The 22,611-nt window shown below is 36.3% G+C and overlaps 1 protein-coding gene across 4 annotated transcripts in view; it reads right to left on the bottom strand.

Annotated features, from left to right (window-relative positions):
- Positions 1-22,611, bottom strand: part of PTBP3 (polypyrimidine tract binding protein 3) — a 48,982-nt gene that overhangs the window by 22,729 nt on the left and 3,642 nt on the right. For 2 of the 4 annotated variants that reach the window (XM_042882917.1, XM_042882914.1), the window contains exons 2-5: positions 19,247-19,373; positions 18,146-18,179; positions 3,682-3,757; positions 247-416 (exon numbers count right to left, since the gene is read on the bottom strand). In XM_042882917.1, the coding sequence (XP_042738851.1) occupies positions 247-416; positions 3,682-3,757; positions 18,146-18,179; positions 19,247-19,308 (342 nt within the window). In that variant the 5' untranslated portion in view covers positions 19,309-19,373. Of the gene's footprint in view, positions 1-246; positions 417-3,681; positions 3,758-18,145; positions 18,180-19,246; positions 19,374-20,127; positions 20,207-20,821; positions 20,889-22,611 lie in introns of those variants that run through there. The other 2 variants (XM_042882916.1, XM_042882918.1) reach the window with 2 other exon arrangements.

Below are 22,611 nucleotides of genomic sequence, written 5' to 3' on the forward strand. Positions count from 1 at the left end.
CAGCACACGTTCTTACATAAGATGTGTATAATGTTTACAGCTAATGTCAATGAGTTTCTAGACTACTATATAATCAGAAAATATATGAAAAGAAATGAATGCCAAGACATTTTCCCAACTGTGAAAAAAATGAAAGTTTTGAGCCTTAAATGAAACACTTAGACATCACTGCAATCATTTCAGTCACAGTACCAAAAGCATTAAAGAAAAGAACGACATGAGCAGGCTTGCTGTTATAATTGTTACCTGACTTTTTCCTCTTAGAATCAGCACATTGGTTACTTTGCCAAAAGGGAGCCCTAGTGAAATGACATCTGCTTCAGTGGCATTATCTGGAATTTGACGAAGATGAAGGACACGAGAAGGCATGCATGGCAATCTCACTCCTTTAAATTTCGTGTTGTCATTCCCATCACCTAAAGTGTTATAGTAAAGAAATGGACCAACAAATAAGACAAACTTATTATGCAGTATAAATGCCAAAACCTAAATGGGAGAAACTGCTGTCTCAGTACTGACATTAACTGTTTTCCATAGCTTTTTGAATTCTAAGAAAGGTCAGCTCATATATAAACCACTGAGAGTTTGAAAAGGTTCCCTTCACCTGTTCCAAATCTCCACAATAAATGTGAGGTCCTTCCACTTTCCTTTCCTTTTTCCTTCTCTTTCATTTCCCTGTCTTCTGTTGGTTTTTGTTTGAAGTCTTGCAACTGGAGATGCTAGTAACTTCTTTCCAAATATGCATGAAAGATATTTACAAAGCGTTAATTACACAAAAGGGCAAGTTGTAGTAACTGGGAGGTAATATTCATTATTTTATTACTAACTTATCTTCCTGCATTCTAGTTCCTCAGCCAGACTTAGCTGCTACCTCAAATAATTAACAACAACAACAACAAAAACATTAAAGAAAGTCTGCTGTCCCATATGTCTAAGTTTAAAAGAATTCTGTTTGAAAAGTAGTCAAGGCAGCGAAGCATGAAATCCATACAGCCATCCACTTTGGCAAATGGCTTTTTATTTTTATTTTTATTTTTTTTTTTATGATCTGCCTATTTGAATCCTGTAACTGGTAAGTGATCAACAGTTGCTTTCCAAAGCAACTTGATTCCCTGAGAGCACTTTTAAGCAGAGCACCACAAAAAAAAAAAAAAAAAAAAAAAAAAAAAAAAAGAACCTGGCATATTGTTCTAGGGGGTATCGCAATGGAGTAATAACAGTTACAGTCATAAAAATGAAATTCACCAATCAATCTACAGATTTCAGTAACAGATACTCCTAGAGGAAGATACAGAGATATAAGAGACTTGAAAAAATATCCCAAAACATAACGGAAGATAGCATGCTGGTAACTGAATTTAAGTCTAACTGCGTACCACATTATACACTGGCTTTTCTCTTCTTTTCCTCCTATTTATGTGCTACAAACAGCTTCACTCCAGCAAAAGAGAGAGAAGCTTACCACCACCTCATCTGTTGCATCTGCCATATCACAGAAGCACAAAAGATGACATATCTGTATGAGTTTAGCATGTTATTTCAGATTTTCTTATAAATTTTGACTGCAGTGCAAAGCGTTTCACCCAGGTTATTTTGTACACAAGCAAAGGTAATTAATGCCTGTATAACTTATGAGTTTGTTACACTTTGCTTTATCCATCAAGAAATTTTAAATGCTATCGTATGCTCTCTGTGCATTCTAGAAAACATAAAAAGAGGTAAACTTGCTGGGGAGGAGATTTTAAGACAAAGAGAAGTATACTAAACATGCATCAGTACAAAACCAGGACAGGGTATATTGCTATTAAACCCCAATGATCTGTACCATTTTGTTAAATGTAATTAGAAGGCTCAAAAAAACCAGGATGAAGTCCTTGACTTTACTAAGCTGGGTACTGCTTGACTAAATAAAGCAGAAAATGAAACCTAACAAAGATATTGACTTTAAGATGAGCATCTCTTGCAAGGGTGACATCTTGTGGATTCTGAATCATTTCTGAAGGTGACAAGATGGAACTAAGTGGCAAGCACAGCACTATCTCACTGCATCTTGCCTATTAGAGGAGTTCACTGGTCAGGCATCAGCCAAAAAGGACAGTGCTTAACAGAACAATTTCAGCCTGAGTATGTGCAACATACATCATCCCTTCTACCATCTACCCATTAGCATAAATGTGTTAATGACTAACATCTGACCTAAAAATTTCATAAGTATCTTTTCAGTAATGCTGTAAATACACTAAGTTTTGTAGAATATGAGTTAACTCGCTAAATTGATAATAAAAGCTAGCCCTCCTTCATCCCCAACACAAAGACCTCAGCATATTTTAAACCTTTATACTTCTTTCTCTAGCTATTGTCTGATATGGATCTTAATAATATACTTGGATTTACTGGCACCTGAACTTGAAAATGGATTCAATATTCTTCAAAGCATGCCCAGGACCATCTCCTCTTTGGAATTCACACTTAATTGGGTGAAAACAGAAAATAGATATTCATAAGAGACACCTTCAAACAAAATTAAATTAGGGCCCAGTATTACAAACAAAAGCTCATTACAATCATGATTCATGACTGTATGAATGTATTTTCTGGGTGAATAACTTCAAATTGAGAAATGCAAAGAGATTCTAGATAAACGATCACTACATATAGGAAACTCTGCAGTTGAAGCTGTTGTATTTGGTAAAAAGCTTCATCTCAACAAAGATTATTAAAAGAAGTAGAGAGCCACCAGTGGGAACTCGGGTTTTTCAGGACTTGCTAGGAGCCAAAACCATCCATCTTATTTTAAAGATCAATAGCATTTAGAAACCCTGGAAGTCACTATGAAGTATCAGTGACTACAGTGATAATTAATAAAAGCCAAATGCACTAAATACAAATTTATATTCCTTGCCAGCTGGCAATTTCTTACAAAAAGTACTACCTATACAGGCCTGAAATATCTTTCAGCCATTAAATTACTGAATTATAGACTTATGCTGTTTCATGACAAGCAAGAGGCTCTGGATGTCATACTAAATCAATTAATAGAACTATGAACAATCCAGCATGTGCAAATAAGAAATAGAAAAGAATGTTCAGATTAGTTCCTTTGTCTCTCCCTTAATCTTATTTCCCATTGGAAACACAGCCAGCAGATCCTAAAAGCTTATGAGGAGATTGTTTGCTCTGTCCCTTGCACTCCTACAAAATCACACATTGATGGAATATTGTCTATGTCACAAGCTAGTTAACTGTAAGTAATATAAATTAAATTTTGCAGCCATGGGCCATGAATACTTCAAGCCCACATGAAAAGAAAATATTTCTAAAGGAAATAGTCCCAGCCTTCTCCCACATTTAACTTATTGCTTGATCTAAAATTTCCTGTGCTAGAATACTCTTACTGCATCTTTCTCAATACATTGGTATGGTATCTCAATACATGGTATTTCTTGGTCCAACCCAACAAGTCACTTTTAGAGCTCCTCAACACTGCAACTGGACAACACTGGGTAGACTCCAGTGCCTCTACTGTTAGAGTCATCCTTACACAGTTCAAGACTGATTAGAAAGCTAAGTGTGACAATTAAGAGCTAAATAAATAAATAAAAATGCAGAGAAAATACATACATTGTTGAAGAAGAACTGCGATAAAAATGAACTGTAATAAAGATATACTTTTTCTTATACCTTTAGCTGGAGTAGAATTGCTCACAGTAAGAGACCTTCCACTGACACTGGAAGAAAGCAGATTGTCAGGTCCATGCTGAAAAATAAAAGACAAGTTTACCAGCAAAAGCTGTTACAGAGAAAAAGCCTGATAAAAAAAAGCTCATTCTATCTTATTATGCTAGTTAGCAAGTTCAGACACGTTACACTTATTCTCTCATTTATCTTACTATAGTCCATGTTGTGAAAGATTAACAAACGTTTATTAAAAGGAATTAGTTGGTAGCAGGCTGAGTCTGTACTCAACTTTGCTTCCAGATACAGATAAACACACAGCCACACTGATCAGCAGTTGTGCTGACCTCAAAACATTAACTTGCATTTTCAATATAGCTGTAATAGTTTTTTTTAAACTTAGTTATCAGCTGGAGAATTTGACCATGGATCACCCATACTTACAAAAAAAAAAAAAAAACAAACCAAAATGAAGCAATGAATAGTACATTCTTTAGGAATATGGAGAATTTGTGGCTCTAACCACTAACAGGAAGGAGTTGGAGCAACATGGATTTGGCATTTTTGGACGAGGAATCTAAGATGCCAGAATTAACTGGCAACTGGGCACTGATTTTAACCATTAGGTTTACTGTAGTACGCCAGTCAAGCATCACCTTTTCACACAGTTCTTCAAAATGCCAGAGAGGTACTTCCTAAGACAATTAATGTTCTCAAAATTTGCAGTGCACCGCTCTGTAAGAGTATTTACATGAAAAAAAGTTGAGGCTGAGGGAGCTAATTTAGAAAACGGAGTAAGCAGATCCAGAAAGCACAACACAACTTCGCTGAAAGGAGAAGCTCCCATTGCCCTTGCCACAGCATTCCCACCAGCTCCATAAAATGTGCAGCTTGTGCTGCATCAGTTCTGGTGCCTAGGAGATTCATTATGAGATGATTCAATCCTTCACTAGTGAGTTTCAGCAGTTTGAATCAGGTTAGTAAGTTCATCAGCTGAAAACCAGATCCAGAGTAAGGGAAAGGCAAGGAGAGATGTTTCTGTGAAAGCATCCTTAGGGCAGCAGTAAGCCACCATACTGGTTGGTATGGGCTGCAGAACTATTTGCCATTGAGAAGTGGTTATAAACTGTGCATAAATAAACTGTTCGGTCCTTTTTGTCCTTGCAGTTTGCCATGGCTTCCTGCTTCTTCCCCAGTGTTCACAGAATCACAGAATGGTTTGGGTTGGAAGGGACCTTTAAGATCATGTAGTTCCAACCCCCTGCTCCAGGCAGGGACACCTGCCTCTACACCAGGTTGCTCAAAGCCCCATCCAGTCTGGCCTTGAACATCTTCAGGGTGGGAGCATCCATAGCATCGCTGGTGAACTTGTTACAACGTCTCACCACCTTCACAGTAGAGAATTTCTTCTTAATATCTAGGCTAGATCTACCCTCTTCCAGTTTAAATCCACTTCCCCTCATCCAGTCGCTATCTGCCCTTTTAAAGAGTCCCTCCCCAGCTTTCCTGTGGACTGCCCTCAGGTACTGGAAAGCCACTATAACATCTCCTTGGAGCCTTCTCTTCCCAAGGCTGAAGAGCTCTAGGTCTATTAACCTGTCCTTGTAGAGGAGCTACTCCAGCCTTTAAATCATCCTTGTTGCTCTCCTCTGGGCCCATTCCAACAGCTCCATGTCCTTCCTGTGTTGGGGGCCCCAGAACTGGACACAGTACTCCAAGTGGGGTCTAGGAAGGTCATTCACAACAGAATGTCTATCTAGGTAAGGGTGGTGAAAAAACTTCACAGGCAAAGTTAGCTGCTCACGAAACATCACAAGCGTTAGAGTGTGGATTAAAACAAGACTGTGTTCATCCCTCACTGGCAGCAGAAAATACTTTTGAATCAAGAAATCACATCTTGACAGTACAAATGCAACATCTGTTACAGTAAGCACTGAGAAATAATCTTAAAAAAAAAAAAAGAAATAAAAAGTATAGAAAACATTTTAAAGGAATTCTGATTCTGTTTTCACTTGCCTCCAATTAAATCTGTTTCCAATAAAAATATAAGCTATTGTAAAGAGCAGCTTACTTAGTTGAGAAATACGGTACACTGTAAGTCATACAACCCAACTCATACTTATTTGCATGGCCCACTTTAATTTTGTAACCGTTTGTGGATGAAATGATAGCTGGATTTCCAGTAATCTCATATTCTGTTTGGTTAGATGCTGGAATTTAATTAACACTCAAACTAGCATTAATTTTTAGTTATTACACGTACCTTAAGTATGCAAACACCTGGGTTCTGAACTTCTAAGTAGGATATTTTGCTTGTAAAATACTGCTGTAACTTCAGTTGACAGGTATTTTAGCTTTTTTTTTTTTTAATTAAAAAAAAAAAAAATAGTGTTTATTCGACAGAATAAATATCTGCATTTGTTAAGAAGGCCGAATCAAAAGTTGTTTCAGTATGACAACCTCCAGCAGCAGGCGCCTCTACAGGGTATCTTGTAGCTATTTTGCTGTTTCATTAAAAACTCTGGCAAACATACCTATGATTATTTTAACAGATCAAGTTAGTTTCAAGGACTTAATATACATTCTTACAATTTCATATTTAATTTAAATGAGCTGATACCCAAAAAATACGCTGAAGGCTTTTTCAGAACAAAATATTTTCCCAACCCCTTACATTTTAAAAGACTTTCATAACTGATTCAACCCAGGACTCAAATAAGCATCTTCAGCCAGAAACCAGAACCCACTATTTCAGCAAGCTATTTACTTAAAATTTATGCAGAAATTAACAAAGCGTGTAAAGGCAGGATTTTCACAAGTCAGATTAAGTTGTCTGAGGATGAGAAAAATCTACAAACTATGCACTATTAGATATACGTATTTCATGGAATTTATATTGCACAACAAATAAACAAAAAGATCTGCTTTCAACAAAAATTTCACTGCTTCCAATACAAAGGAAGCATCATCAATTTACAGCTTTAGTTATTTTGCAGGTATGGCATATGAAATTGTAACTGGAATGTTTGACACTGACTTCTGGGCAAAATTCTTAGATTGCTTCCACAAAAAATACTAACATTCAGGGTTTAAAACACCAAGAAGAACAGACAAGCCTTCATAACAAATCACAAAGGCCATAACTCGCTGTAAGAGATAATACAGAAAATCTGTAAATCAAACAATCTTCCTCTTAAAGATATTTCAGCCATCTCAGAACAAGTTCAAGCATATTCTGAAAGAAAATAAGCAACTTTCTTAATAAATCTGCATCCTTTATGGGCCATTCCATGAATACAGCTTCCTTGAGTGAGGAATTCCACATTGCTTGTGGATTTGTGCTGCAAACCAGATCAAGGAAACAAATCCAAGCTATTGAACACGCGCACACAGACATATTACATTTTATTACACCATTATCTGAATACTCAACAGAAATACTGTTCTGATATGCAACTTTCTGTCCTAACACTAAATTATTTACCTACCCACACAGTTACAGTCTATCTACTTATTATGCTGCGCTCCTTACAAGAGCCTGCTACAAGAGAACTGCTATCAAACTTTTGGCAGACAGATGACCAACCTACTTCTAAAGCACAAGAACACCACAAAGACCACGTTCTACATTTTGTCTTTTATCCGACCATGCAGCTGATCAACTTTCTCAGTCTGAAACAAAAATCAAACCCAATGTGGAAACATTCTAGAAGAATGCAAAGATTGACACAGTTCTCCTGTAAGCCGAAGCACAACATGCAAGTGTTGTGGCTAGTCTGTAGAAGGAAAGAAAGAAGTTTTTGTCTACCAGTGTCCTCCTACATATTTACAAACACAAGTCTACAGAGGGATGACAGAATTCAAGTTCTCAAATTCAGTTCCTCTCTCTTTCCCAGAAAGCACTGAAAGGAATACTTAGAAGCATAATAAAGTATGAGGTAGGACAAAGATCTAAACCTGCACTGCTAAAAAAGCCAGTGATAAAATGACTACACAAGAAGTTACTTCAGTCTGGGTATTATGCTAGAAATTCTTATTAAGTCTTTCTGTTGAGGCTCAACAGTCTTGCCAGTGCTCCTACTTTCTCTCTGTACACAAGCTTTCAGTTGGCTTATTTTTAGTTAAGTTGGCTTAGTTTTACTTTAGAAACTCCAGCTGGAAAACTAATTAGAGCAACCAAATCCTGCTTTAAAAGTTACTCTTCATATCCTTCTTGCCACTGATATTGATACACTTGGCAGGAACTTCTTCCAGAAAGATGTCAGCTTACAAGGCCCTTACACCAATGCTGCTGTTTCAGCTCTGACACCACAACAGTCTGAGTTGACCACAGTATCTTTTGTCCCCATTCTCATACCAGCATCCCAAACACATCAATAATCTCATGATGGGCTAACATTATTTTTTCTTAAATCACAAGCTGACTTACATCTCTCCTCTTTCTCCACAAGATTGCTGCATTTGTTTGGAATTACTGAGCATTGATAAGAGCAACAGACCATCCAACAACCAGACCAAATTGATTCTTTAGTTATTGAGTAGGAATTTAAAAATGGTGGAAAGTATAATTTTAAGCATTTCTTTAAAATAAGTAAAATCTGTAGTGGCAAACAACTAGCCCAGCAAGTGGTGTCTACAGGATGCAACAACCAACGACAATTTCATGAAACAATTTTTCCTAATCTACTGTGGCCAATTTCCCTGACTAAAGGCATGTTACAAAACTTCAGATTACAGCAATTGATGCCTTCCTTGGAATTCCATATATTGTTCCATGATTTTAAGACATCTGATAGCAAAAATTCCATAACTCAGGCACTTCTAACCAAAAGTTAGAGCAACCTCCTATCTTTCTTGCACAGATTTTCCAGTATAGTTAACTACAAATGGAATAATCTGTGACTAACTCACATTCCATATGAAAGATATACTGTTTGTTTTCCTACAGAATATCTCCTTTCTGAACTGCTTCCAAGATAAAAATAATAATAATAATAATGATATGATCATAGCATCCTACAATCTACGAGACAAATAAAAAAATTGGCCCAATAAAATAATAATTCATCCTAAACACACCTTTCTCCTTGCATATAAAATGTAGCTTTGATATTTTTCTACGTGATTCTATTCAGAAGCAAAAGAATTTCTGTTCCAAAATCTATAATGTGAATAATGTTTTCAAGTTATACTAGCTACAAATTGTTATTAAATATTCATTAAATGAAGTTGTAATGCACACCCCATTAATTTTTGCAGAATCTCATTGGAAAAAAACAAAAGTTAAGGGTCATGATCAAGTGAGAAAATTCCCATTATTTTCTACTTCTGCAAAAATCTTTCCAAGCATTTTTCATATTCCTTTGTTCTTTCTTCCATAGACTACATTTGCAACAGCAGAGGTCAAAGTTACTTTCAAAGTGACGATTTAATGTGAAGTACATTGTTATTGATGTCAAAATGAAAACATTTCAAAGAAAATGGAAGTTAAACTAACAGAAATTTCAAGGTGATATATTTGCATTAAAAATAAACACCGAGAAAGCTGACATTTCAATATGCTGAAACAGAAGGAAATTATAGGCAATGATGATAAACAGGCAAACCTTTCTTCCTTCACTGCAAAGTTCTCTCCCAAACACACTGGCTCAACAGCCTGATCATCAGACACCAAAGAAAGTTATTTTAGCATAGATAGCTGCTCTTCTGTAGGCTTGAATGCTCTATGGTTCTTTTAGCAACACACTCAGCTCTACTGCCTCTGTTATCAATTATTGAAGCTTCCTGCTACACCAGTAACAAGATACACTACACTCTTAAAAAGTCATGCAATGGTAATTTTTAAGAACAACTTAAAGTTTTTTTTTAAAAAAAAGGACTAAAAAGGGAATAAAAAATGGCCAAAGTATTAGCTTTGTTGATTTCATTAAGAAGAAACAAAGGTTTCTCTTCAGAAGAAGAGATTTAGTATCAAATAATTAATGAAGCTGAGACAATGTACACTGCTGAAATATGAAGTTACTACAATACAATAATAGCTTAAACAATTTCTAAGGGCAGATGCCATACTTGAAGTTGAAGATGCAGTTCTCAGAAGTCCTAAACATACTGCATGAAGTACTTAGCTACAATTTCAAAATCAACGATTTCAAGAACTGTACACAAAATAACTGTCTCGTTGCCTTCTTAAAAACAGGCATTTCTCATTTGAGACTACATACAGTTTTGTTTGCCTTCTTTTTTTCTGTGTTTTTTTCAAGATTCATGTAGCAACTTTAAAAGAAATGCTAAGTAAGTGTATTTTTGAAGTATTTTCTAAATGCTAAAGTACACCGAGGATATGGATTACAAGGTTTGTCTGCAGTTCAAACATATTGAGTGTTCACATCAGCAGAAAGAATATGGAAAAGGAGATTTGCTCTACCAAGCTATGGCATTCATCGTGCCCTGCAAGGAAGGAAGGGAGAGAGGGGAAGGAGGCAGTGGAAAGCTCAGGCAATGTCTTTACTCTCTGCTTCCCTGCTTCTCACCATGCCAACCGGCACAGACATGTAATACACTTCCTGCACACTATACACCTAAGCCGTTCACTCCTTTTGCTATATGAACAACTCACATTAAAAATACAACATGGTTTTAGAGTACAACATAGAAGACATAAAAATCACCAAACAGATAGATACTGAGAAATTCTTCCACGCTCAGTTGTTTTCACCAAGCATAGCCAAAGTGCATAAAAATGAAGTGTTTTGAGTTTCAGTTTACGCTCACTGCTGCAGTTAGCAAGTGACAGAGGGCTTCTGGGGAAGGTGATTCATCTGGGATCCTGCTGGGTGAAGGAGGTATCACCATGCTGCCCAGGGGCAAACCAGCTGTGGGTGTGCTCGCTGTGTGCACCGACTCCTTCGCAGCAGTGAAAATGCAACGAAACTCTCATTCACTAATCATAAAAAGACCCTGTTTTATCCTCCATATCTAGAACATACATGGGTTATTTCAGATAGCAATGACTAGCGGGTTACATTCTGCCTTTCAAAGCAGACAAAACTGAGAAACAAACAGATAAAGCGATGCTTTCGCTAGGCACGTAAAGCACAACGAATGCAGCTGAATGTGCTGACAACATTCCTGGCTGTGACACATACATCTTTCATGATGTGGGAGGAGCCAGCCCCACCAACACAGACATCAGCTAGCCAACTGTTGCCTGTTGTCAGCTGAGATAATTGCAGCAGCGCTCTGGGTAACATTCAGGCCTTTAAATCTTGGCCAAATTCAGCAATTGCAGACACCAAACTGAATAGAGATGACACTACCATTAGCAACTAAGCTTCTATTAGCAACTAAGTTTCTATTACTCTCACCTTATTTAAATATCTGCTGTGGACCATTTCTTTCTTTTTTTTTTTTTTTTTTAATTAATGTTACTAAAAAATATTAAATACCAAACATCATTGATTTTTTCAAGAATACCGGCATCATACTATCTTTTTAAAGTACTAAAACTTCCAAGTTAAGATCTTATAACTTGAGAGACACTAGCACAGTCCAAAGTAGATGTGACTGCTGTTTTAAGTGCTGTTGCTGCCTCCACCCAATTGCCTCCAATTTTCCTCTGCTAACCAGGAAAATGAAGCTAGCGTGACTAACAGATTAGACTACAGAGTACTGACAAATTATTCATGCACTGTAAAACACTTCAAGGTTACTGCCGTCAAATTAACCTCAAAAAAGTGCTGCTCAGATTGCCAGCAGTGCAACATCAGCAGCAACAACAAAAAACCTCTTGGTAAATATTCTATTATTGCATAAGTACCAAAATTAAGAATATTATAAAAGGCCTTTTAAAAAATCAGATAAATATTTTTGTAGAAAATGTAAGTGTTCTCCTTTCTGTTTTTGGCTTAAAAAAACAATAAATTGCAAAATGGTAAAATCAGTTACTCCCTTCATCAGACCTGAATACAGTTACAACAAGCCTACAGCCACAGAACCACAGCATGGTTGGGTTAGAAGGGACCTAGAAGCCCATTGAGATTCAGCCCTTTGCTGGTCACTGGTTGTCACCCAGCAGATATGGCTGCCCAGGGCCACATCCAACCTGGCCATGAGGACCTCTAGGGATGTGGCACTCACATCTGAAAACCATACAGGTGCTAGTGAAAACGGGATGAGCATTAACATCAGATGAAGCAAGCAACCTGGTACAAAGGTTCAACTGCTGCCTTTTACCATTAACTCCAACTTATGTTTAGTGCTCCATGAGAAAGAAAAATAATTTTCAAGTTGTAAAAATTTATAGTGATTCCACTCAGCAGCACAAACCATTCTTCCTTTCCCAAAGCACACCAAAATATAGCTATATCTGCTTGAAGCTAAACATTTAGCATTTTTTTTCTTCCATTTTCTACTCTCTTTCAGTGTGCCAGCCTATTTACATTTGGCGAGGCTGCCAATACTGTATTTTACATGCTTGTCAGGTTTCTGAAAATAATTTTTATTCATTTATTTCTACATGCATACAAATAACACTTCTATTGAGTCAAAATTGAGTTTATTATCTAAAATACGTATTCTGCAGTGTTCTTAACCTGTCATCCAAAAGCAAACCAGAGAAACTGAAAGTACTGCATTTGGGTTCAAAGCTGTACTCAAACTTGACAGCATAATTATTAATAACAGCACTGTGACCAGTAAGAACTCTAACTGTTTGAACTGTTAATTCCCAGTGCATCTACAACAATGACTGGAGCTCCAGAAGTAGAAGACAAGCCAATAGACTTTGAATGGAAAGCACCATTTTAAAGGAGTTAAAGGAACCCTGTGTAGTTTTTATCACTTAAATTACTAACAAACCCTGGACTGAGCAGAGAAACAGCTCAACCAGATCTAACTCAATGAAAGAGGCAACTAAGCACTGAGAGGAAAATTGTTTTGTACAGATCATAGTATTTTACCATATATTCAAGTTCACATCTTATTAATACACTGTATCTCACTGTTACATCAGTATTCTCTCTACAAAGTTAGAAATTACAAGGTATAGTGACAACACGCTAACTTAAAGTCATTTGAAGCTAGGGTTACACCTTAGAAGTGCAAGGATGAAAATGAAGAATCCAACTGTTCTTGCACATACATCCTCAGGTCATCCATAATAGCAAACATATTGAACGTAGTTTTTGCTTCCATAGCTACCTGGCAACACAGGTCAGTCTTTCCATTTGAAATATTTGCCTTGCCAGAGTTAAAATGCTTTAAAAATTTAAAACACATCCTCCCTGTAGAAGCTTCCAGTTGAAATAGAGACATGCGGTACAATTCTAGAACAAAACTAACCCCTTGTATTTGAGATAAAACATTGTTTAAGGCAAAACTTCTTTAGATTTTGACATAAATAAAGAAATCACAAACCCGAAATAATGTGTACCCTGATTTTATATATAGGGGATGAAATAAAGAAAAGGCAACATAGTCAGTTAAAAACCTTGAAGTCATACTCTAGCCATTTTCAGCCATTCAGTAATCATGTTTGCCCCTGACTGCTATTGCAGAAACCAGAAATCAAGGTATTTGCTTTTTGAAACACTCAACGGTTGTAATTAAATGAACATTTTTTCTATTGTACTTACTAAGTACAATAATGGAAAGAGTGAAAAAAATGAAATCAAAGGATCTCATCATCCTGCCCTAAATATGACTGTAAGCATTCATTCTCCACTTGCCATCTAAGAACAGATTCTAAAAATCCTTTTATTCCCTTCTTCCAAAAAAAGCAAAATGCAACTAAATATTTGTTAGGTGTAAGTACCATGAGTTTTCATTAAGCAATAAGCTCAGGAAGAACTAGAGTCATTAAGTCTGCTTGACCCCTCTCAAACCTTAGGCCAGCATTAAGCAAGGACGCAGTAATGAAAAGTACTTAAACTGACAACAACTCGATCACCATTTCAGTTAAGCACAAATATTAGCTCTTCTAAACATAACTATAATACTGTGTTTTTTCCTAAAGTCAGCTTGCCTAGGTCATCTTCAGCATTAAGGAATACAATTTGGACACTTATTAAAATATTTTTCTAAGAAAGTGAATGGCTGTTTTTAATTTTTGGTCAGAATGGAAAAAGGTACATCAACAGTTTGACTCACTTAATCTGGTCCTTAAAATATGTTGTAAACACTACATACCAAGAAAATCTGTATCTAACAGTGTTGTTATCCCATTTTCTTAGAACACTCGGATTAAATTAGGACATAATCAAGACCAATGTTTGAACAAAAACCTAGCAATGAAACCAGATAACAGAAATTTATCCATACTGACAATAGAGCTGAATTTTCTGATGCAAAATCTTCAACGGGAATACCAGCTTAGGCTCTTTTTCCCCACATACTCCATACTATTTCCCCACTGCTTGTCAAGAGGACAAGCTAACTGAATAAAAAAATAACTTGTTATCATCTTTACAGCAGAATCACAGAGCTGTGTCTGCATACCTGATGGTACAATGCATCCCACCTGAATTAACAGCTTACTGACACAAAGGTGAATAAGCAGCTTATTGAATTATTTTGCTTTCCTTCTATCCTGTTCCACCTTGGGAATCAAATTCAACAGGCCAAGATGGAAAGCCATTTTTTAAATAAAGACAAGGTTGTTTCCTCCTCCTGCAAGTAATACTCAGTCTGCTCCATGTTCAAATGAGCGAACTTTATCAGCATCAGTAAAAGTGTTGAGGAACTTTCTTGAGAGCATATCATGATTAGCAACATTCTGCAAAGGCCAGACTAAGCAGCCATGAAAAGGGGAAGCAATTTTGTCTATATTGCATAGAACTTACTAATAAAGAGGTCAGAATTTATACAATATGCTCCATAGTAAGTACTTACTGTCTCTAATAAAATTCAGCAATTAACATTTATTTTTCACTTAGCAAGAGACATTTGCAGTCAATCAATGTTATTCTAATATCTTTCTTCCAAAAAAGTTAAATAAATTTAATATTTGCAATATTTCCATGCCTCTTTCCATTTATTATTTAATGACAGACTCCTTTTCTCCCGCTAAAACTACACGTTTATTCACAGGAATACTAGCACCATCCAACTTAAAAGTTAAATACAGACAAGGCACAGTGGTGTTAAGGAGGCTTCACCAGAAATGCTAACGCTAGGTTCAGTCACTCATAATGCTTTGAATCAGCATTACAGAACCTGTGTGTACTTTTCCACTACGACAGGAGCACAATACCAATGGCAGGGACAAAAGCTTCACAGCAGCATGAATATCAACTCCAGATTGGCAAAGTTTTATAACTCCCACAAAAGTCTAATGAACGTAGCTTCACTTGTTCTGTATTAAGCCTGAGTTTTGAAAAAGTTTATCTACACTGGATTCTGAATTCACAACTTGATTATGTATGCAGGTTTACTTGCCAGCTCAGTTTTTCACATTTAAACTCTGAATTTTCTGACTTCAGCATAACTTACTTGTGCCAGGCTCAAATTAAGAATGTGCTTACATGCTTTCCATGTTTCATGCACTTTTATGAATTAGTATGTCACTTCAACCAAAGCTAGCAAGTAATCCCAGAAGTGGGCAGTCTCCATCAAAAGAAGCAAACAAGAGAACAAGCAAAAATAAAATTGTTGTTGGAAAAAGATCTGCTGAAGGAAATTCAGTTTGATTGACACCTGTTCAGCAGATTTGAAAGTTGTTATTTAACTAAGAAGTACTTAAAGTATTTGTCTAGTTTAACAGCATTGCCATTCCTATGTAAACTGAGAATGCAACAGTCCAAAAGTTCACAAGGCCCAGAATCCTATCTTCAAACTTGCTAAGAGTACCTGGGACCTTCGGAAGAAAATAAGCACACAGCAATATTTTGTCAAAGTACTCTCCCCAAAACTACATAGACAGACAGACTAAAACTAAAACAGAAAGACTAAAATGTTAGAGATATAAATACATTAAACACAGAAATAAAATAAGAGCAGACATGTAAATATAGCGTATCCATCATGGACACACAATAAAAAAAAAAAAAAAAAAAAAAAAAAGCACCTAAGTAAAGGAAGAAGCAAAAATGCCAGTTGTATTTAAAACAAATCTGTAGACAAGGAGTCTTGATCTAAATAGCATTCACTGCTCTCCAAGCTGCCTTCCAAAAGCTTATGGCACTAAACTACCAAAAAAAAAAAAAAAAAGCTAAGATTCAGATAACAAATCTTTACATTTCTGGGACAGACATCCCTGAAACATTCCTCTTTGTTTTCGGCTTTGTGAAACAGATTTTATTACTAAAGGATACAATGACACACACAAAGCCAGAAAATCAAAGAATCATAGGGGCTGGAAGGGTCCTCTGGAGATCATTTAGTCCAGGGCTCCATTGGCCTTCTTGGGCACAAGGACATGATTCCTCATGTTCAACCCGCTGTCCAACAGGACACCCAACTTCTTCTCTGCAGAGCTCCTTTCCAGTCAGGTCAGCCCCTAACTTGTACTGATACGTGCAGTTACTCCCTTCCAAGTGCAGCACTCTGTACTTGTCCTTGTTGAACCCTCTACAGTTTCTCTCCACTCAATCTGTCCACGTCCTGCTGAATGGCATCACAGCCCTCCAGTGTTTCAGCCTCTCCACTCAGCTTCATATCCTCAGCAAATTCACTGAAGGTGCACTCTATCCCTTGACCCAGGTTGCTGATGAAGATGCTGAACAAGATTGTGCACAGTACCGGTCCCTGGGGAACAGCAGTAGCTAAAGGCCCCCACCTAGATTCTGTGCTGCTGATCACAACTCTGAGACAGTGCTAATAGACAATGCCTTGTCTGTTTACACAATACAGGCATAATTATCTCCTTATTTTAATAAAGTTAACAAATGCCAAATTATTTTGCATAGTAATCACACTTCTTCCTTCTCCAGAGTACTAATATAACTTTCAAAATATCTACAAAGAATTATACAGTTAAAAATGCAGATGGTAACACATTAGTCTAGAGAAAAGCAGTAAGAATTTCAGCTTCATAAAACATGGACTTCAAAGCTCTATAATACCATGGTTTTGATCAGAGCAGAATAAATGCATTAATTAGTTCACAACAACTTGGACCAATATCAAGTATTTGTCTTTTTATCCCTTCTGTAAGAGAGTAATAATTAACATGAGGATCATTACAAAGACGTAGAAAAGTGGCTCTCTCCACTTCATTGTTAAAAGGAGCAGTGAGTATGAGAAGTTCAAGGCAATGAGTATGAAAGCTACAGCCACATGAGCTTGACCCCAAGTGTTCTGGGATGTCCTCCAACGCCAGGTATCACTGAAGGCACAGTTGTGCTTCGCTCATTTAGGCTGAGGTAGGTGAGACATTTGCAAGGTGGAAAGCATCTACCAGGTTGCTCCTTATTAGGTGGCAGACAGTCCTGAGCTGCTGTATATGTAGTGAGTTACTAAGCACATACTGCTATTTTGATTTTAGCTCTGCTATTTCATTTCTTTTCCATAATATCTGCCTGTTAGCTAGAACTCATCACTTTAAACTCATCCTAAAGGACAAGAATAAATGTATAATTTTGAATGCTGCAGAGACCAAGCAGACACTGTGACACAGAAGCCCTGCTGCGCATTAAAAAAAAAAAAACAAACAGCTTTTATTTGTAGAGCTACCTTTAGCTCATAATTTTCAGTGACGTTGTTTTCTGACAGTATAAATACAAATTTTATTAGCAAGAAAGATGAATGCCTCCTACTTAACACTTAAATATGTAAAGATAAAAATTTGTTTTCCCAACAGGTTAGAACAGGCTTTCTGTTCGAAGAGAAAGTTACTTCGGTAGATTCTTTTCAGATATATTCCTTCTTTAAACAAGAAATATGACATTCAGCACAATCCTTACTATAATTTTCATCTTAATTCTTTAAAAGCAATTGCATGTGTGAGTGCATCTGTAAATAAACACCACAGAGAATGAAATCCTGTACCGTGAGAACCTCATTTCCTTAATCTTAATACTTTTCCACATCACAAATGCATCATCTGTATGATGTGGTACCATACATATAGTTTTACTGTATTTTACATTTTACTATCCACAAGTCTGAAGATATTTACATGTAAACAGTCTCCTACTTAAACCACCACCAAGCTTATCTGTTTTCCATTGGGTTAGAAAAAAAAAACCTTACACACACTTCTGAAGTATAGAAGTGTCATTAGTGGACTATCTATTTTATAATATATTATTGTGAAGGACTAATATTCAGAAAAATACGGTTAAGGGAAGCAGAACTAACACAAAGACTTGTAACTACCAGTCAAGTATCAGTAAAAATAAGCAGCATTATATTCTGACAGCACAGGGCTTTGAACCTTGATTATATTTTAGGTCCCTGCCAACACCAAGTGTTTTACTGTTTTGTACAAAAAGAAGGAACAAGTGCACAGGAAAAGATGAAAAATGATTCATACCTTAAAATCAACAGCTGAAACATCTGTTACAAGGCTGTATAAAAAATGAGAGAAAATGAAAGATGTTAGAGGGCAAATTATTACAAAGATAATGGTAAAAAGGCTAAAGAAAGAAAGAAAACAGTTGCAAAAGTAAAACTGTAATGAGCTGTGGACTTTTCTCTTGCAAAGGAAATGGTTTAACAATGTACAGTACGGAGAAAAAACAACACAGGATGGTCTGGATCACAACAGCAACCAGTCAAACTTCTGCAAAATTTCTATATAAACCACACCCTTTTTACCATCAATTTTTAAAAATAGTTCCTTGTGAAAACAACAACAAAAAGCATGAACAGTATTACAGGTATGTATCAACAGCTACACCTTATAGAATGAAGGACACCCATTTCTGTTATTACAGAAATAGTAATAATAAAATAATAATAATAATAATAAGGTACATTATTAGTAATGTATAAATAATGTACCATACTTAGCTTGTGACTAGCATATTTGAAGGGGAACAAAAAAAAACCCCATAACAACACCACCAATCTCCCTTCCTATGCATCCGAAAAAACTATGAATTGATATGAAGCTACCAAAAAGATTTGCCCTTTGAGTGATCATTCATTTAAAAGCATTAAACTACTTTGGTAAATATTTACTTCAGAGTGATGAAGTTGTTCAAGAACATAAAAGTAATCCTATTCTCAACTTGATCACAATACTCCAAAGACACATTTTAGATAGTTTTTCTTTTTGAGTTTTTAGTTTTAGGATTCAAATTTTAAGCTTCTCTCCACAACAAATGCCATAGATGTATATATTTTAAATGAAGATTCGTATTCACAAATAATCATATAATAACTGCAAGATTTAAAAACTTTGAGAATTGCACACTTGAAATCAAGCAGATGTAAAGTAACAGGTCTGCACAATTACGTGCATCACGTAAATTAAGCATCACATGAATAAGCTACATTAAAGATTTGCATCAAGATTAACAATAAAGAATAATACTTTCATAAATGAGCTGAATTTTAAATTACTGCTTAAGATTTTCTAGGAGAGTAGTCTTGTATGCAAGAAAAGCACAGTCACATCTATGATACCCACTCTTCTTGTTCTTTTTCGCTGGTCTGCTTTGTTTCATCCTCATTCGTCATTTCTTCCTGCATGATATGTTCACATGCAGTAGTCTTTGATCCTCAGCTCAAGTCTGTTTCACCTGTTGAAACAAGCACTAACAGAATAGCCACTGTTAGAATCATCTTTCGGAAAAAAAGCTTTGGTAATAGCATAGTTAATCATACAAACAAGGACAAAATAATCTCTCATTGCCTACAGAGTCATGAGAGCACACAACATTAATGTAAACTACAGTAGAGTTTCATATTTCCCCATATCCATAAAGCCTACATCTCTTGTCGAAATGAATGCTGCATCTTTTCAGTATGCAGTAACGAGCACCTCTCCCTCCATCATTCAGTCTCCTCAAATAAATCATCGTTCATACAGAATGCAATTTTCCCTCCAGTGCATCCTCTAACAGCCCTCATTTCTTGAAACTTTGAATTGAATACATGAGTTTGTTTGCAAAATTATTATTTTTCCTGATCAAGGTATACTGAAGTGATATAGCTGTCACAGTAAAATGACTTTAACATTAAGTGTGACTTCCTTTTGGTAGGGGGGACAGACCTGATTCTGATAAGAAAACCTATTTTTGAATTCTATTAATATTTAAATTTACAGACCATGTTAGCATTCTAGGTATTTACACTGGTAATTAAATGAGTTATCACCTTTGAGCAGCCTAGAGTTTTAAATCAGATTGCTTTAGTTAAAAATCAAGTTATTAACACTCATTACACTAGAACAGTTTTAATCTAGGCTTCAGATGGCATTTTTGAGAACCCTGGATCCTACTGAGGCTTTGTTTATTATCAGTCTCCCTCCATATCTTTTAAGGCACATACTAATATGATGACTAGTACCATGATAAAGAGCTCCTCCAAGAGAACGCTGTTCACAACAGTCCAAAGAATGCTTGTCACAAGTATGGATTAATAACATCTATTTTATACAAAGGGGAAAAAAAAAAAAAAAAAAAAGATGATAAATCCCATGGCTGCAAAATAAAATTCACGAGCTAAAAATTCCCAAGGAATCACAGTCTTGTTCCTTAGTGATTCTACAGCACTATTTACATTGCCACTGTCTCATCCTTCGGCAGATGGATGAACAGAAAACAAAGTATTTCAGGCGATTCTGCAGACAAGACTTAGCAATGAAGAACTACTTTCAAGTTACTTTTACACTTTTTAAGTACTCAAATTTATTTCCATGTATATTTTTCTATTTTTGGAAAAGAGAGCCATTATACGTATAAAAACTCTATTTCAATAAACTGAATAATATATGTCATTGAATAAAGTGGTGTCATTCAAATAGAAAGGAACAGCCTGGAGTAACTGATCTACCAAACACTTCTAGACCAATGATGAATAAGACAACTCCATTTCTAAAGCAACAGGTAGCTGCTTTTCATCCAGGAAAAACAAACAAAACCCATAACTAATACATAAACAGAATTATAGATTATAATTACCAGTTTATTTTGTTTATCAGGAAGCAATGTATATTTTCACTGACTCTCCGTTACGGCACAAGCTAAACAGTGTTACAGACCTATAAGACTGGGCAACATCTGCATCTTTTCGGTGTATATCTTCAGTTACTCTTTGGCACCCTTTCCCTATAAATATTTGGTTCTTCAGAGCAGAAGAGGAGGAAAAAAAAAAAAAGAAAAAAAAAAAAAAACATTTAAAAAGACACAAAAAAAATTTAAGAGAATACCTGCATTCATACTTATCTTCTGAAATTGCCCAATTCTATATGGAGAGCATATAGAATCTTCTGTGTACCTCTACCGACTCTACCGATCATATAGAAAGATTGTCAGCATTGACAGAAGCCAAATGAAAGGCTAACAAATAATGTGCTTTTGAAGCTTCCATGGAGGAAGTTTCATACTAAACTTTCTACCATATCCAGTGCATTATACTGTGCAATGAATAACTTGAAAACAAAATAAACAAAGAAACCCTACAGATTCCAATCTGATGGTGTTTTGGGAAAGGACAGGTAACTGAACCAAGGGGGAATGAACAGATGTAAAGCTAGAGTAATTCTTCTGGTAACACAAGATTTGAATGAGTATCCTGTCTGCATACATAAAGCAAGAAAAAGAAATTATAGAGACTGGAAAATAGAGGGAAGTAAAGTGACATTAAAAAAAGTAAGAAAACATATGCATTATAGTAAAATGAAAAAATGAACAACAAAAAATCCCAGAGAAATGAAACAAGAAGGAAAATCCTCATCAAGCCAAGAAAAGCCTGGTAGGAAAATAAGACCGCTGAAAATCAAGAGGGGTTATGTGCAGCTTACAGATTGCACTAGGTCACCTGGCATGCATCTCAAATGCTGTATTCATTTAATTTGCAGTGATCTTTGGGTCACTGTGGCAACATGCATTTAACGCTGACTGGCAAACTGCATTCTAAGTGTTTCTAGTGTACAACATGTTCTGGTTAAGAGTTCGAAGGTGTATGTCAGTCTGCTGTCTGATAATGAATGAAGCTTAATTCACATGCTTATTCAAAAGGAGCCGTAGAAAAACATCATCTCTCTGACATCTGCATAAACATTCTTCAAATCCTCCATGCTTTTCAGAAGCACTGAATCTAGGAGTTACACAGAAAGCAAGAATCAAAGTTGAAGCAATGCTCTCTATCAAATCACTGCAAGATACAGGAGAACGAATCAGCAGCAGCCTGGTCTTGGTTACAGAGAGAAATTGCTCCGCGTACTTTTCACATGCTATTGTACACGTAGCAACCATGCCCCCTAAAGTCAAGAAAAGGGTTACCAAGTCCCTGATTTCCCCACGTTGTCTGATCCCAAACCAGAAGAAATCCTAAGATTTGATTTCTGCCTGTTGAATTGTCTGTGGATCACCCTTGTTTCCATGGTAAAAGCAATCTAACTCCCAAGGGCTGTTTGTTTACAGTGATAAAATCCCAGTGGGGATTACTGAGTGAGCATCTGGTGGGGTCAACCATATGACTAGAATGTATGTAAGAAAGCATTATATTGATTCCTATGCTTCTGGTACGCACTTTTGAGAAAGTATGTCTTCGCCTAGACTTCAAATGCCGCTATAATACACATGTCTTTCATGGAATAACATCACCATGTTATGCTATCTGTAGCGTGGTGTGATTAGGAAAGTTAATTGCACAGATAGTGGTCAGATCGTTGAATCATACGAGCGTTCATCCCATCGGCTATCACCGGAAATTCAGGGTGCGGTTTCCTGGTCACTTTATGCTGATCTAAGGCTGAAGTGTGAGGAGCCAGCCAGACCGTCCCCCACCCACCTACATTCACAGCTTTCCCTGAAGCTATCAGCACTG

Source organism: Lagopus leucura, unplaced genomic scaffold (assembly GCF_019238085.1).
Source record: "Lagopus leucura isolate 7727_CA_CO unplaced genomic scaffold, USGS_WTPT01 Super-Scaffold_100036, whole genome shotgun sequence".
Classification (NCBI taxonomy): Eukaryota; Metazoa; Chordata; class Aves; order Galliformes; family Phasianidae; genus Lagopus; species Lagopus leucura.